This window comes from Vicugna pacos, chromosome 19 (assembly GCF_048564905.1).
Source record: "Vicugna pacos chromosome 19, VicPac4, whole genome shotgun sequence".
Classification (NCBI taxonomy): Eukaryota; Metazoa; Chordata; class Mammalia; order Artiodactyla; family Camelidae; genus Vicugna; species Vicugna pacos.
In genome coordinates this window covers 4,949,526-4,962,198 of record NC_133005.1, presented here as the reverse complement: position 1 = coordinate 4,962,198, position 12,673 = coordinate 4,949,526, and the positions used below count along the sequence as shown (strand labels likewise).

General features: G+C 49.3%; 1 protein-coding gene across 11 annotated transcripts in view; it reads right to left on the bottom strand.

Moving 5' to 3' along the window:
• Positions 1-12,673, bottom strand: part of BFSP1 (beaded filament structural protein 1) — a 54,081-nt gene that overhangs the window by 8,523 nt on the left and 32,885 nt on the right. For all 11 annotated transcript variants that reach the window (XM_072943762.1, XM_072943758.1, XM_072943763.1 and 8 more), the window contains 3 exons: positions 8,568-8,663; positions 5,884-5,976; positions 3,574-3,681 (listed from right to left, as the gene is read on the bottom strand). In XM_072943762.1, coding sequence (XP_072799863.1) covers positions 3,574-3,681; positions 5,884-5,976; positions 8,568-8,663 — 297 coding nt within the window. The remainder of the gene's footprint in view (positions 1-3,573; positions 3,682-5,883; positions 5,977-8,567; positions 8,664-12,673) is intronic.

The window sequence follows — 12,673 nt, the reverse complement described above, 5'->3', positions numbered from 1 at the left end:
ATGTTTCATTAGACCCACTGCTAGATTTTACCTATTATAAGCACATATACCATTATATAGGGAATGATTTGGTAATATTTTGATATCTAATTCAGCAGTTAATGTTTTGTTTCACTGTAACTGGTTTCCTTTCAATAATATGTACTTTATATTATGCCTTCAACAACATTTTTCTGAGAAGGGGTCCAGGGGCCTCACCTGCTGGATGGGCAGGGGGTGGGGGTGGAGGGAGAGTGTGGCACAGAATGGAAGGTGAAGTCCCCCGGCTCAGAGAGGCAAGGACGAGTAAGTCCTCCTGCAGCCACTACGGGAGGAGACAAGTGCCAAGCAGAGACTTATTTCCCAGGCTCAGAAACTAGCCTAATCCTTTATGACATGTCCTGTTTGTACAGTCAGCAAATGCACATGTGTCCACAGAGAGAGAAGCAGTCTTTTTGTCCTGGAACTGGACTTGAACACATCAGGCTGGACTCTCTTGTCTTTCTCAGTCTCTAGGGCACAGTTTTCCAACTTTATCACCATGACCACGGGAAGAGCCACATTTTACATCACAAACCACACACATCACATAAAGATATATGTATGTGTGTGCATCTGAACATATATATACTTAAACACACACACATGTTTAAAGCAAAGGTGTCACAGAACATCTTCAGCAAATGGTGTTGGGAAAACTGGACAGCAGCATGTGAAACAATGAAGCTAGAACACACCCTTACACCATATACAAAAATCAACTCAAAGTGGATTAAAGACTTAAACATAAGACAAGATACAATAAACCTCCTAGAGGAAAACATAGGCAAAACATTATCTGACATACATTTCAAAAATTTTCTCCTAGAAGAAATAAAAGCAAGAATAAACAAATGGGACCTAATGAAACTTACAAGCTTCTGCAGAGCAAAGGAAACCAGAAATAAAACAAGAAGAAAACCTACGGAATGGGAGAAAATTTTTGCAAGTGAAACCGACAAAGGCTTGATCTCCAAAATATATAAGCAGCACATACGACTCAATAAGGAAAAAATAAACAACCCAATCCAAAAATGGGCAGAAGACCTAAACAAGCAATTCTCCAAGGAAGACATACAAATGATCAAAAAGCACATGAAAAAATGTTCAATATCACTAATTATCAGAGAAATGCAAATCAAAACTACAATGAGGTATCACTCACACCAGTCAGAATGGCCGTCATTCAAAAATCCAAAAATGACAAATGCTGGAGAGGCTGTGGAGAAAGGGGAACCCTCCTACACTGCTGGTGGGAATGCAGTTTGGTGCAGCCACTATGGAAAACAGTGTGGAGATTCCTCAAAAGACTAGGAATAGACTTACCATATGACCCAGGAATCCCACTCCTGGGCTTGTATCCAGAAAGAAATCTACTTCAGGATGACACCTGCACTCCAATGTTCATAGCAGCTCTATTTACAATAGCCAAAACATGGAAACAGCCTAAATGTCCATCAACAGGTGACTGGATAAAGAAGATGTAGTATATTTATACAATGCAATACTACTCAGCCATAAAAACCGACAACATAATGCCATTTGCAGCAACATGGATGCTCCTAGAGAATGTCATTCTAAGTGAAGTAAGCCAGAAAGAGAAAGAAAAATACCATATGAGATCGCTCATATGTGGAATCTAAAAAACAAAAACAAAAACAAACAAACAAACAAAAACAAAGCATAAATACAGGACAGAAATAGACTCATGGACATAGAATACAGATTTGTGGTTACCAGGGGGGTAGAGGGTGGGAAGGGATAGACTGGGATTTCGAAATTGTAGAATAGATAAACAAGATTACACTGTATAGCACAGGGAAATATACACAAAATGTTATGATAAATCACAGAGAAAAAAATGTGACAATGAGTGTGTATATGTCCATGAATGACTGAAAAATTGTGCTGAACACTGGAATTTGACACAACATTGTAAAATGATTATAAATCAATAAAAAATGTTAAAAAAAAAAAGGTGTCACAGAACAATCCCTACCTGCACTTGCCATGCACTCTGTTATGTCTTATCTTACCTCATTTATTCATTTTCGTCTGCCTAGTGTTACCAATTTCTTCTTTTCTAATGCCAGGCGATTCTGCGGAATTCGTTTTACAACCCACTGGTGGTTTGGAAAACACCGGTCTCTAGAACCATGACTGGGTTTGTGTCCACTTCTCCAGACTCTGATTCACACACACATATACACACATGCACGTGTACACTTACATACACACATATACATGGATGTGTACACATAGACATTATATACCCACACGCAAGCACACATAGAAAAATATGCACACACATACACAAATACATACACATACGCATACACATATACTCACACTCACCCTCCCCCATCCTTTCAGGGTCTCAGAGGAAACCACACACTCACTACCAAGTCACCAAAATGGTGCATCTGGCCCCCAAGCCATGGTTTGTCACAAGAGAAGGATGAGTTTTGAGGGCAGTCCCAGCTTTCTCAAGCTGAGATCTTTGCCTCAGGGGACCATCGCCAGACCCCCGTTTGCTCTCTGGTGGCCCCTGAGCTGCTGCGCAGTGAGTGGGCAGCGTGGAGCCTGGGGTAGGAATTCAGATTGTGAGCTCTGCAGTCCCGGGATCCGGAGAACACTAAGTACCTGCAGAAAGCACCTCATCCTGTGGCTTCAACACGTTTCGACCTTGTAGGTGTTGGTGGGATAGAGACAGAGTAACGTATAATGTCTAATGGTCCAGGTTTTTACAGAGGCAGGTTTTTTAAATTTGTGTTCTCCTGTCCTGTATGTGTAGTTCTCAAACCAAATGTCAGCTTACTTTATGATTTGGGAAATGTGGTTTCCCAGCGTGGGAAGGCACATTATCCTAACCCAGTGTTCCCACCAGAATAGCCAGGTTTCCGGTAACAAGAGAGAAAAGCAGAAGAAATAGGGCAGAGCGAGCCATGAAGCAAGAAGGAAGCCCACAGAAGCAGGACTGAGCCTTGCCGTTGAGTTTAGTTTTCAAATTAAGCTGCACCAAAAAAAGATGAGGGGGTGGGGATGGAAATGTGGATTCTCCTCTAGCAAATGCTGAGCAGGAGCAAATCCTGACACAACCAGTCTCTCTAGGGTTGCAGCCAGATTCCAAGAGAGAGATTTTTAGGTCATGAGAAGAGAAAAGTGAAGCACAGGTGTGAGCAAGGGTAAAATAAAAAGCCCCAACAAGTGTCCACTTCTTATTTTTAAAAATAAGGCTGAACTGGGCAAAATGGATCAGTTATGCAGAAGTGGGGATAGCCTTACCCTTGGTGGGGGAGGGGCGGTGACTCAAGGGGGCTCGAGAGGAACCTCTGGGGGAGACAGGAATGTCCCCGGTTGGTTGCTCAGGACTTCTCCAGTCTGGGCAGGGCCTGCATCCTGGGCAGCCCTCTGTCAGCACAGACAGCTGGTCCCCCGACCCAGATCACTGCTTCTGGCTCTGAGGGCTGGACACACAGGTGTGTTGCGTTCGTGGGAATCCACTGAGTTGGATGCACGTGACCCGTGACAAGCCCGTGCAGGTTGCGGGTGTACCTGGGCCTGCAGCTCGGCTCTTTGGGTCTGCAGGAGGCAGATCATCTCTCGGCCGTCTGCCAGCTGACTCTGCAGGGCGGCGGCTTCCCGTTCTGTCAGAAGCTTCTCCTGCACAAAAAAAGCCAGACTCAGCACTCACACAGGCTCGACGTGCAGGGAAATGCAAGGAAGAAAGGGGTGAGGGGCCCTAATTTTGTCCACCCCAAATTCACAGGCCGAAGCCCTGACCCCCAGTGGGTTGGTGTCACTCTGGGATCACAGGAGAACAAGGCAGAAACAAGACCGCTTTGCATATGAGCCTGAGCTCAGACCAAAAGACCACTGTGCAACCACCAAAACGGCCACTAACACCAGTGATGCCACTTCGTTGCCAAGCCCCGCCTCAGCCACACTCCATTTCTCTGCCTCGGAGGTACAAACTATGGGGATGCTCAGTTGCACAACCAGCCTCCTGTGGAAGCACCCAGCCGTCAGGGCCCCGCGTACCCACCCTCACCCCTCAGGTCACCCCACACGTGTCCCTCCCCCACGGCGCACACCCACCTCTCCTGCAGGGAATAATAAACCAGCTTTACCTGACCACAGGGGTGTCACCCGTGGCCTCTGGTGAGAGGGCACGGGCATTGTGCTTTAAGGACACAGCAACCCCGTGCTCCTAGGAAGCAGCGCTAATTACATCCTTGATAACTTTCCGAATCTGCTTATTAACGTGCACATGAATCCCTGAGCGTCTCGCTAAAATGCAGATTCTGACTCAGCGGATCTGCTGGGGGTCGGGCTGGAGCTTCTGTGCATCTCTCAACCTCCAGGTGATGCTGCGGATCGCTGGCGATCATTGACACTGTCAAACTACGTGTAGACGCCTCTATCAATCTACAGCTCAGAGGAACTGGGTTACCAGGGGAACAGATGGTATGATTTTAAAAGTGTGAGCTGACGTAAAACACCTTTGCACTAAAGGGGAACAGATTTGCAAAGTAGAAATAAGGTGTCTGGAAAGACACCTCTGACAAAGAAAATTATGCCTCAGGAAAAGCTGCTCTTTAGGCCTGAATGGCAGCCCGGTTACACTAAGGGTAGCGGGAGCCTGCAAGGGTCATTGAGGGGAAAGGTGGACAAGAATATCCTTGTCGGGGCCAAAAAGTAACTTTCCTGCCTCTTAATTGTTACTTGGCAGGGTTCTAAAGTGTTTCCTAAAGCAAATTTTGGATTTTCTTTAGCTTTGATATTAAAAAAAAAATTAGTTTGAAACAAACCAAAAAATCCTCGAGCAGTCAGCCACTGGCTCTGTGAAGTGGGGCCCTGGGCAGATTTCTGTCCAAAGGCATCCTTGCAGAAAAACCCAGAATCTTACGAGCTGACGCGTCCACAGCGCCCTGTCCCCGCCTCCAGTCCTCTGGAGGAAGGGCAAGTGACAATTGTGTTTTAATCTGCATCCTTTTCGGTTTCTATTCACACATATACTATGCATCACAAAATCCCATAAACCACATGAGGGAACAAGACACACCGCCATCCTGTTGAGCTGCTGGAGAGCGGAGTGAAGAAGGAATTTGGAACATTATACTGGGACTACGGTTTTACATCCAAATCCCGATTTTTTAAAAATTGGCTTCAGTCATCTCTATCCTTTCCCAAGAACTCTCATGCCACAGACTCACATAACCATTAGCAGAGCCTGACCTTGAAAACATAGTCACTAAGTGTCTGAGGCTCTCTGTGTCCAACTGATACAAGAGATAAGAAAACAAACAACACAATAAAAAAAATGGGCAAATGATTTGCCTAGGGGTCCAACAAAGAAGTTGTCTGGGTGGCAAATAAGCACCTGAAAAGATGCTCTGCATCATTAGTCATTAGGGGCTGCGAGTTAAAGGCACAGTGAAATATACAGCATACCTATTAGCCAACAGCAAAGCCAAAATAAAACCCGACAGAGCCAACGCTGGCAAGGACGCAGAGCAACAGAAACTCCCGCCCGCTGCCGGCGGGGATGCAGTGACGCTGCAGCGCTTGGGAAATGGTCGGCTGGTTCCTTACAAACCAGGCGAGGAGGAAGAGCCCATAATCCCCAAAGGAAGTGCCTAGGAAGTGTTCAGGGACACAGTCGACGTCCTCAGATGTCTAAACACCAGCCTGCACTGTCTGGGTGGAAGGGCAGAAGAGTGAACTTCAAATGTGAGTGCCCAGCGCGGGCGGGGAAGCGTTAACCCACCGCGGACGCCTCTCCCTGGGTCTCTGTGAGCCGGGCTCGCAGGCTGCACCACGGGCCTCCCCGGGGGACCCCTGCAGCCTGAGCTCCGTCCTTACCTCTCTCATCCCGCTCGTTATGGTGGCTGCTTGCGGGGTGGTCTGGATGATCTGCTGCAGGATGGTGACGTAGGTCTGAATCTCCAGAAGGTTCTGTTGGGGGGAAGGGAAGCATTCTCGTTCAAACCTGAGCTGCCGGGATTTTTCCCTCCAGGACCAGGTGACCCCAGGGGTGAATGCTTCTGCGTGTTCCACTGTCACAAGTAGGACGGACTGCGATCTGTGCAGAGGGCACTTTACACCTCCTTGAATCGTCACAAGAACAATGGGCCGGTGGGTAAACTGAGGCTTGGTTTTGTCACCATCCCCTTCAGTTACATGGCTGCTTTGTGCTGTCTCCATAGAGCCCTGGATGGCAGGGGTCCAAGAGAAAAGCATGGATGGAGGACAAAGAGGCCCCAGGGCACAGAGGACCCTTGCCGACACCAGAACAGAGCCATGCTTCAAAGGACGGGCTCTGGTCAGTCAGACCTGGACTAACTCACTTACTGGCTTTACTAGCTGCATGTGGCCTCGGGCAAGCTACTTAAACCTCCTAGAACTCAGGATCGGCTATAAAAGAGGGCTAGCAGTCTGGAGGGGGTGCCTGATCTCTCTTACCAGCAGAGCTCCGAGCGTGGGGGCTGATGACACAGCACAGCTGCCCCCCTCTGGAGAGCTGCCCTCGGCCGGACAATGGTCATCAGGTTCGGGAAGCTACAAAACTTCCCCCGACCCCATCTCATCCCCAACCTGGACCAATGACTCCCTGGCACAGGAGGACCAAAGCCAACCCTCTTGCCTCAAGGTGGGACCAGCCCCGTGGTGTGATTCATGCTTCAGAGCCCCCCACGGGATCAGGCTGAAGCTCGACTCCAGGGAAGCGCACAGCTCTGCTCAGCTCCTCCGCCTGTGCCATCCCGCTCCCCGCCTTCTCCCGGGGGCTCTCCATCAGTACAGCACCTTGGGCTCTGCTGCCAGGGAACCCAAGACTCTCTCGCAAGGCTCTTGTTGGGATGAGTCAGTGCACAGAAGATTCAGAATATGAGCTATTGTTATTATTATTCTAAAAAGCCTTGAAGGATGCTATGAGCTGCACAGATACTGCCCTCCAGGCCCCGCTCCCAGCATTCCTGAAAAGCACAGCAGAGGCAAGGAGGTAGGTGGGGAGGAGGAAACAGGCAGGTCCTGATAGGAAGTTGGAGGGATGGGGGGGCTATCCCTACTGTGCAGAGCATCAGGGCTGCTCGCGGTGCTGAAGCAGGTAAACACTGAGGCAGGAGGAGAATCTGATGTCGGCTGAGCACTTGCCAAGCTCCAGGCGGTACGAGGCGCTGCATGTGTATCACCAAGTATCCTTAGTTTGTGCTTCCCAGCAGCAGACGATTGTAGATTGAATGCTGTGTCCTCCAAAATTCACACGTTAAACCCCTAACCCCCAGCGGGATGGTATTTGGAGGTGGGGCCTTTGAGAAAGAATTAGATTTAGACGTGGTCCTGAGGGTGGGGCCCCCAGATGGGATTAGTGCCCTTAGAAGAAGAGGCTCTAGAGAGCTCTGTGCACACGAACCCAGGAAAGCCAGGTGAGCACACAGTGAGAAGGCAGCCGTCTGCAAGCCGGGAAGAGGGCTCTCACCAGAGCCCGACCTGCTGGGACCCTGATCTCAGACTTGTGGCCTCCAGAACTGAGAAACGAATTTCTGTTGCTCATAAGCCACCCAGTCCGTGGCACTTTGTTACAGCAGCCCCTACTAAGATGCAGACCCTGACAGAAGGATCTGAGTGCAAACAGTTTACCTGGGCGAAGGCACCAGGAAACCCGAGTAGAGGAGGTGAGACTGGGAAGGAAAGGCAGCCAAGATAAGGCTCCGTGTTATCAGCTGAGCGGCCCCCGTGGGTGCCGGGAGCTAGCCGGGACCTTGGAGCCAGGCAGAAAAGCAGGTGAGCGGGAGCTGGGGCACGTGTCCGCCACCTCCCGGCCGTCCCTGCAAGGTGGCTCCCGGGGCATCAACTCCCTAACAAGTCCTGTGAGGCAGAGCTGCCCTCTGCTGCCTCGAGAGGGCCCTGAGGCAGATCCGGGCAGCTGGAGGGAGGCCAGAGCCCACTGGGGAGGTCAGCCCCGCGGGCCCCGCCAGGCTCACAGGTCAGCTACGCTCAGGTAACACAGCTGTGCGGGAAGGAGGGCCTGGCATTTGCATTTTGAAGATGAAGAAGCTCAGAGAGGTTAGGCCACTGGCCCTCGGTTACACAGCTCCAGGACTGGATTTTCCCAGAACATAAAGCCCCCACACACACACAGGGAGGCCTGTGAGAAGCTGGTGGGGGTCGGGGCAGAGCACCGCAATACATGAGAGGCTCCTGAATGCCACATGTTCCATCAGAAGCAGCACTAAAAAATTACAATTGTTGCATTTTCTGAGGGGAGCCACTTGACAGGCTAGAGGTTAATCAAGATGGATCTATAGACCATCTGTGGACTGGAAGGTATTACACAGATATGAGCTCCCACCCCCGCCACGCACACACACACGCACTGCCACCTCCTCCTCGACACACACCTGGTTCACCGAGGGCCGTCCAGCCATCAGCCCACCAGGGCCAATGCACACAAAAGGAAGCCCGCTCCAGCCATCTCATGTTTCAGCCACGAGTGCCCTGGACCGGCTTTCTGGGGGGAGGGGCTTCAGAAGGGCCATGGTTGTTACCTTTTTGAACCTGTCCTTGGCTGCACTGATATCATCCTGCAGAAACTGGGCTTCGATCTGAAGGCGCAGGTTACGCAGCAAGGCCTCATCAGCTTCCTGCGGAGAGAGGCACGGGTCCCAGCCTGAGGGCTGCGCGGGGCGTCGGGCATGGGGTGAATCCAGCCCAGTGGCTGAACACCCAGACCCCCCGCCCCGGGGCTTACTGAAACGCAGGCTGTGGTTTGGCCCAGGAGGGTGTCTGAGATTCTGCATTTCTAGCAAAGCATTGGGTTAGCCCACTGGACCCGGTCTAGAATAGCAGTTCTAGTGGGGAGTGGTTTTGCCCAAATCGGGAAATTTGACAATATCTGGAGGTATTTTTCATTGTCAGTTGGGTGGTGGGGTGTTACTATGGGCATCTTCTGGGTAGAGGCCAGGGATGCTGCTGAATGTCTTACAATACATAGGACAACCCCACCCAGCAAAGGATTCTCCAGTCCGAAATGTCAGTAGGGCCGGGGTGAGAAACCTTGACAGAAGAAGATCAGGGAGAAAGCGTATATTTACAGACCAATCACCTTAACATTTAAGTTAAGCCTGTATTTGTTCTATGTCCTATCATCGGTGAGTTGAATTTCTAAGACTAAGAAATAGTTTTCCCTTAACACAGAAACCTTAGTTTTAGAAGGAAGCTAGACCCCATCTTACACCATTCACAAAAATGAACTTAAATGGATTGAAGACTTAAATGATTTAACACCTACACATAAAAATCCTAAGAAAACAAAAGTCAACAGTTAACAAGTGAGACTGCATCGAACTCAAAACCTCTGCTCAGCAAGAGACCCTCAGTGAAGTGAAAAGACAGCCTGTGGAACAGGAAACCTTAATTGTAATAGTTTTCTCCCAAGGACTGTTGACACGTACCTTAAGACCACGTATCTTCAATATCAAGTGCATCTTTAACATGAATAGCGTTTGTTCCTTTAAAGTTGGAAACGAGACTCATGACAGAAAGCTGAATGTTCTCACCAAACTTTTCGATACTTCATCAACTTTTATCTCATTGACCTTGTTTGGATCAACCAAGTAGATATGAAGACACGTGCATGGTCCTAATAACATAGCACTGTGACGTCTGGAATTAAATACTTCAGCAGTTCAGCGAGCTGTTACCAGTGTGTGTTACTTGCCCCTTCTCCGGAGACACCTCCACTACCTAAGGCCTTGCTAAGTGAATTTTTACTGCCTTCCTAATGGCTTGTTAAAAAGCATGATGACTGTTAGCAACAGGCTCTCATTAATGCAGATATGTGGTTTGCTAAAATATTTAAGACACTCTCTACCCCTGCGTGAAAAGTTAGGACAGTTAAAGTATGTGGCCTGACCAAGATATTTTGAGACCCTGGTCCTCCAGGCTCTAGTTGGGTTTAGCTTCCAGGGAGGCCTTTGGCCAGCACTCGTAGGAAAGGCACTCGAGTCTGTATGACCATCCCTGTAAAAGTCCACTGGTGTAGGAGGGGACGATTGTCTGATGCTGACGCTGAGGATATCAGAATCCTGACTTTACTGTATCACCTGCCTTGAAGGAGCTTTTCATGCAAAGTGTCACCTTAGCATCTAAAACGACAGGGAGCCGGGACTTCATGGAGAACAGGCTGCAGGAACTTTGGGAGCCTGCATCGGAATAATGCTTATTTAGCACATATCTGTCCGTGTGAATTTGGTCTGAAACTTCAGAAAGATGGTCGAGGAGTGGCCAACACTCACCCAACTCAAACTTCTGGAACTGTTTTGTCCACCCAAGAGCACTTCAGAGTTTATCTCTGCGCTAGATCAAAGCAGAGGTGTGCTGCTTGAAGGACACGATGCGGGAACAGGAACCCCGCTCAGCCTAGCGGCCCTCCTCCCTCAGAGGCCCTTCAGGCAAACCCGAGGAGCCTGAGGGCTCTGCCCAGCGCAGCTCAGAAACCGGTCTCCCCTTGCAGACGAGAAGGCTGAGACCAGGCTGAGCCAGCGCTCGTGCAGCTAGTTAATGGAAGTTAACAGGGACGATTACGGGACGGGAATGTCTCGGGCTTCTCTCCACCACCAGGGAGCTGAGTGCTGAGCACTGGTCCCACCCCGCAAGCTGCCTGCCACGCTTCCCCGCCACCCCCCAGATCTCGCCAAACAACCGCTCCCAGGTCCCATCGGCCAACCTTTAACCCTGCTCACAGCGACAATAAAAGGCCAGCCCACATTTGTCCTTGCAGGAGAGATTAACCAGATGCTCTGCAAGCACATTCTCTCGCTTTGAGGACAGTCATCTGATAAACAGCCTCGGAACACTCCCGAAGGTGAGCAGCTGTCACTGGGATGCGCAGTTGCTGATTCGGGGGGAGAACTCGTTTGGAAGTGTTTTCTTTCGTGCGTGCCAGAGCTCAGCAATGTGTAGACGCTTGTGGTTTCATTATGCTTCGGATGCTGGCCGCTGCATTTTCAAAAGCTCCACCAGCAGAAGCGCCTAGATTTTTCCAAATCAAGACTCTGGGCCAACCGTCTAACGTTAGGAAACACTCCAACCCTGGTACCGTGTCTTTTTCACATCTAGGCCAGCGGTTCTCCAAGTGTGGGCCCTGGACCGCACGCCTGAAATGACTAGAAAGGTAACAAATCTGGTGTCTCCCAGACCTGCCGGGTCGGGGCTCCAGGCTGAGACCCAGGAGCCTGTGCTGACACACCCTCCGGAGGGCGCACACCGAAGATTCAGAAGCACCGGTCAAGACTGTTTTTGAGAAAGGGACTGGAGAAGTAGGTAGACTCTAATGCACCCTTGAAAAATCTGCCTTGCCCACCCAGCCACAGAAATGCTAGAAAGCCATTAAAAACCCCAGTGTCTGCATCCATGCCCAGCCTCAAACCCAGCCTCGGAGAAGCCCAACTGAAAAAATAAACAACAAACAAAACAAAGCAAAAAAAAACTGCTAACGAAAGGGTATTCAAATTCTTTTTAGATTTCTAGTTAATTAGGGTTTGATTAAAAAACACCTACTTCAATCCTGGATGTCAAAAACCTTTCCAAAAATGTTGGGGTCACTTCCCTTCCAAGTGCTGGCCTGGAGGAAGATGCTGGGTGAGTCCTACCGCTCCCCACCCTCTCTCCCTCCCCCCGGCCCCCTCGCCCCCTCCGCTTGCTCTCTCTCCCTCCGCATCCTTCCTCTCTTCCTCTGCCCTTCTGTTCTTCCGCTGCCAGCTTCCTCCTAAACTCTCCTCTCCCAGGCCCCTCTGTTCTGCTCCAGAGGTTCATTTCCAGCCTCAGATGAATTCTTGGGCACAGGAAGGCTTGTAGCCCTGAAAGCGAAAGCTTCATGCCCCATTCTTTCATCCCCTAAACTCCCTCGCCTCTGGCTCCTTCCCAGACGTGTTTAAGACACACGAATTACATGGGAAAGCCCCTGTGGCAGGTGCTTAAAACAACCGCATTTCTTAAAGTTGTTTTCAAGTGAAAGCATTTGATCAGAACCCACGTCATTTTAAAATTCTAGGGATTCCAAGAAAAAAAAAAGAGAAATCCTAAAGTCTATTCCTTATAGCTTATATATATATATAAACTCTGAATCCTAGAGGTTAGCCAAACCCAAATATTTAAAAGCCATCGGAAATTCTTAATACATCCAAAACCTTAAAACCTGAATAACTTTGGCCAGAGCATATAAGTAGTATGTTGAGGAATTTATTTTATTTCAAAGTGCATAGCAAAGAATGGCTGGCTTTAACTTATTTGGCTGTTAAAAATATAGGCATTCTGTTCGGGAGGTTTGACTACATGGGCAGTATTCACAGATGACAGCTTTATGAACACAGCAGCAGCCAGGCCTGTCCATACATTGTGATGTTTTCCAAGCCAGATTCAAAGACTGGGTCAGTGATTCCTAGTGCACCTCCTTTCCCACGGCCACAGCCGAGGAAGAAGCTGTCCCACGAGACCAAAGCAAATGGACAGTAGGCTGAGTTGACCATCAAAACCTGGTTGATGTGAGGGATGGAGACATTCCAAGCTTTGTAGACTAAGGTCAGTGAACTGACAGCTAAGCAGATGTGAATTCTACTGTCCCTCCTTCTTCTCCTGTGACCATCTCAGTGGA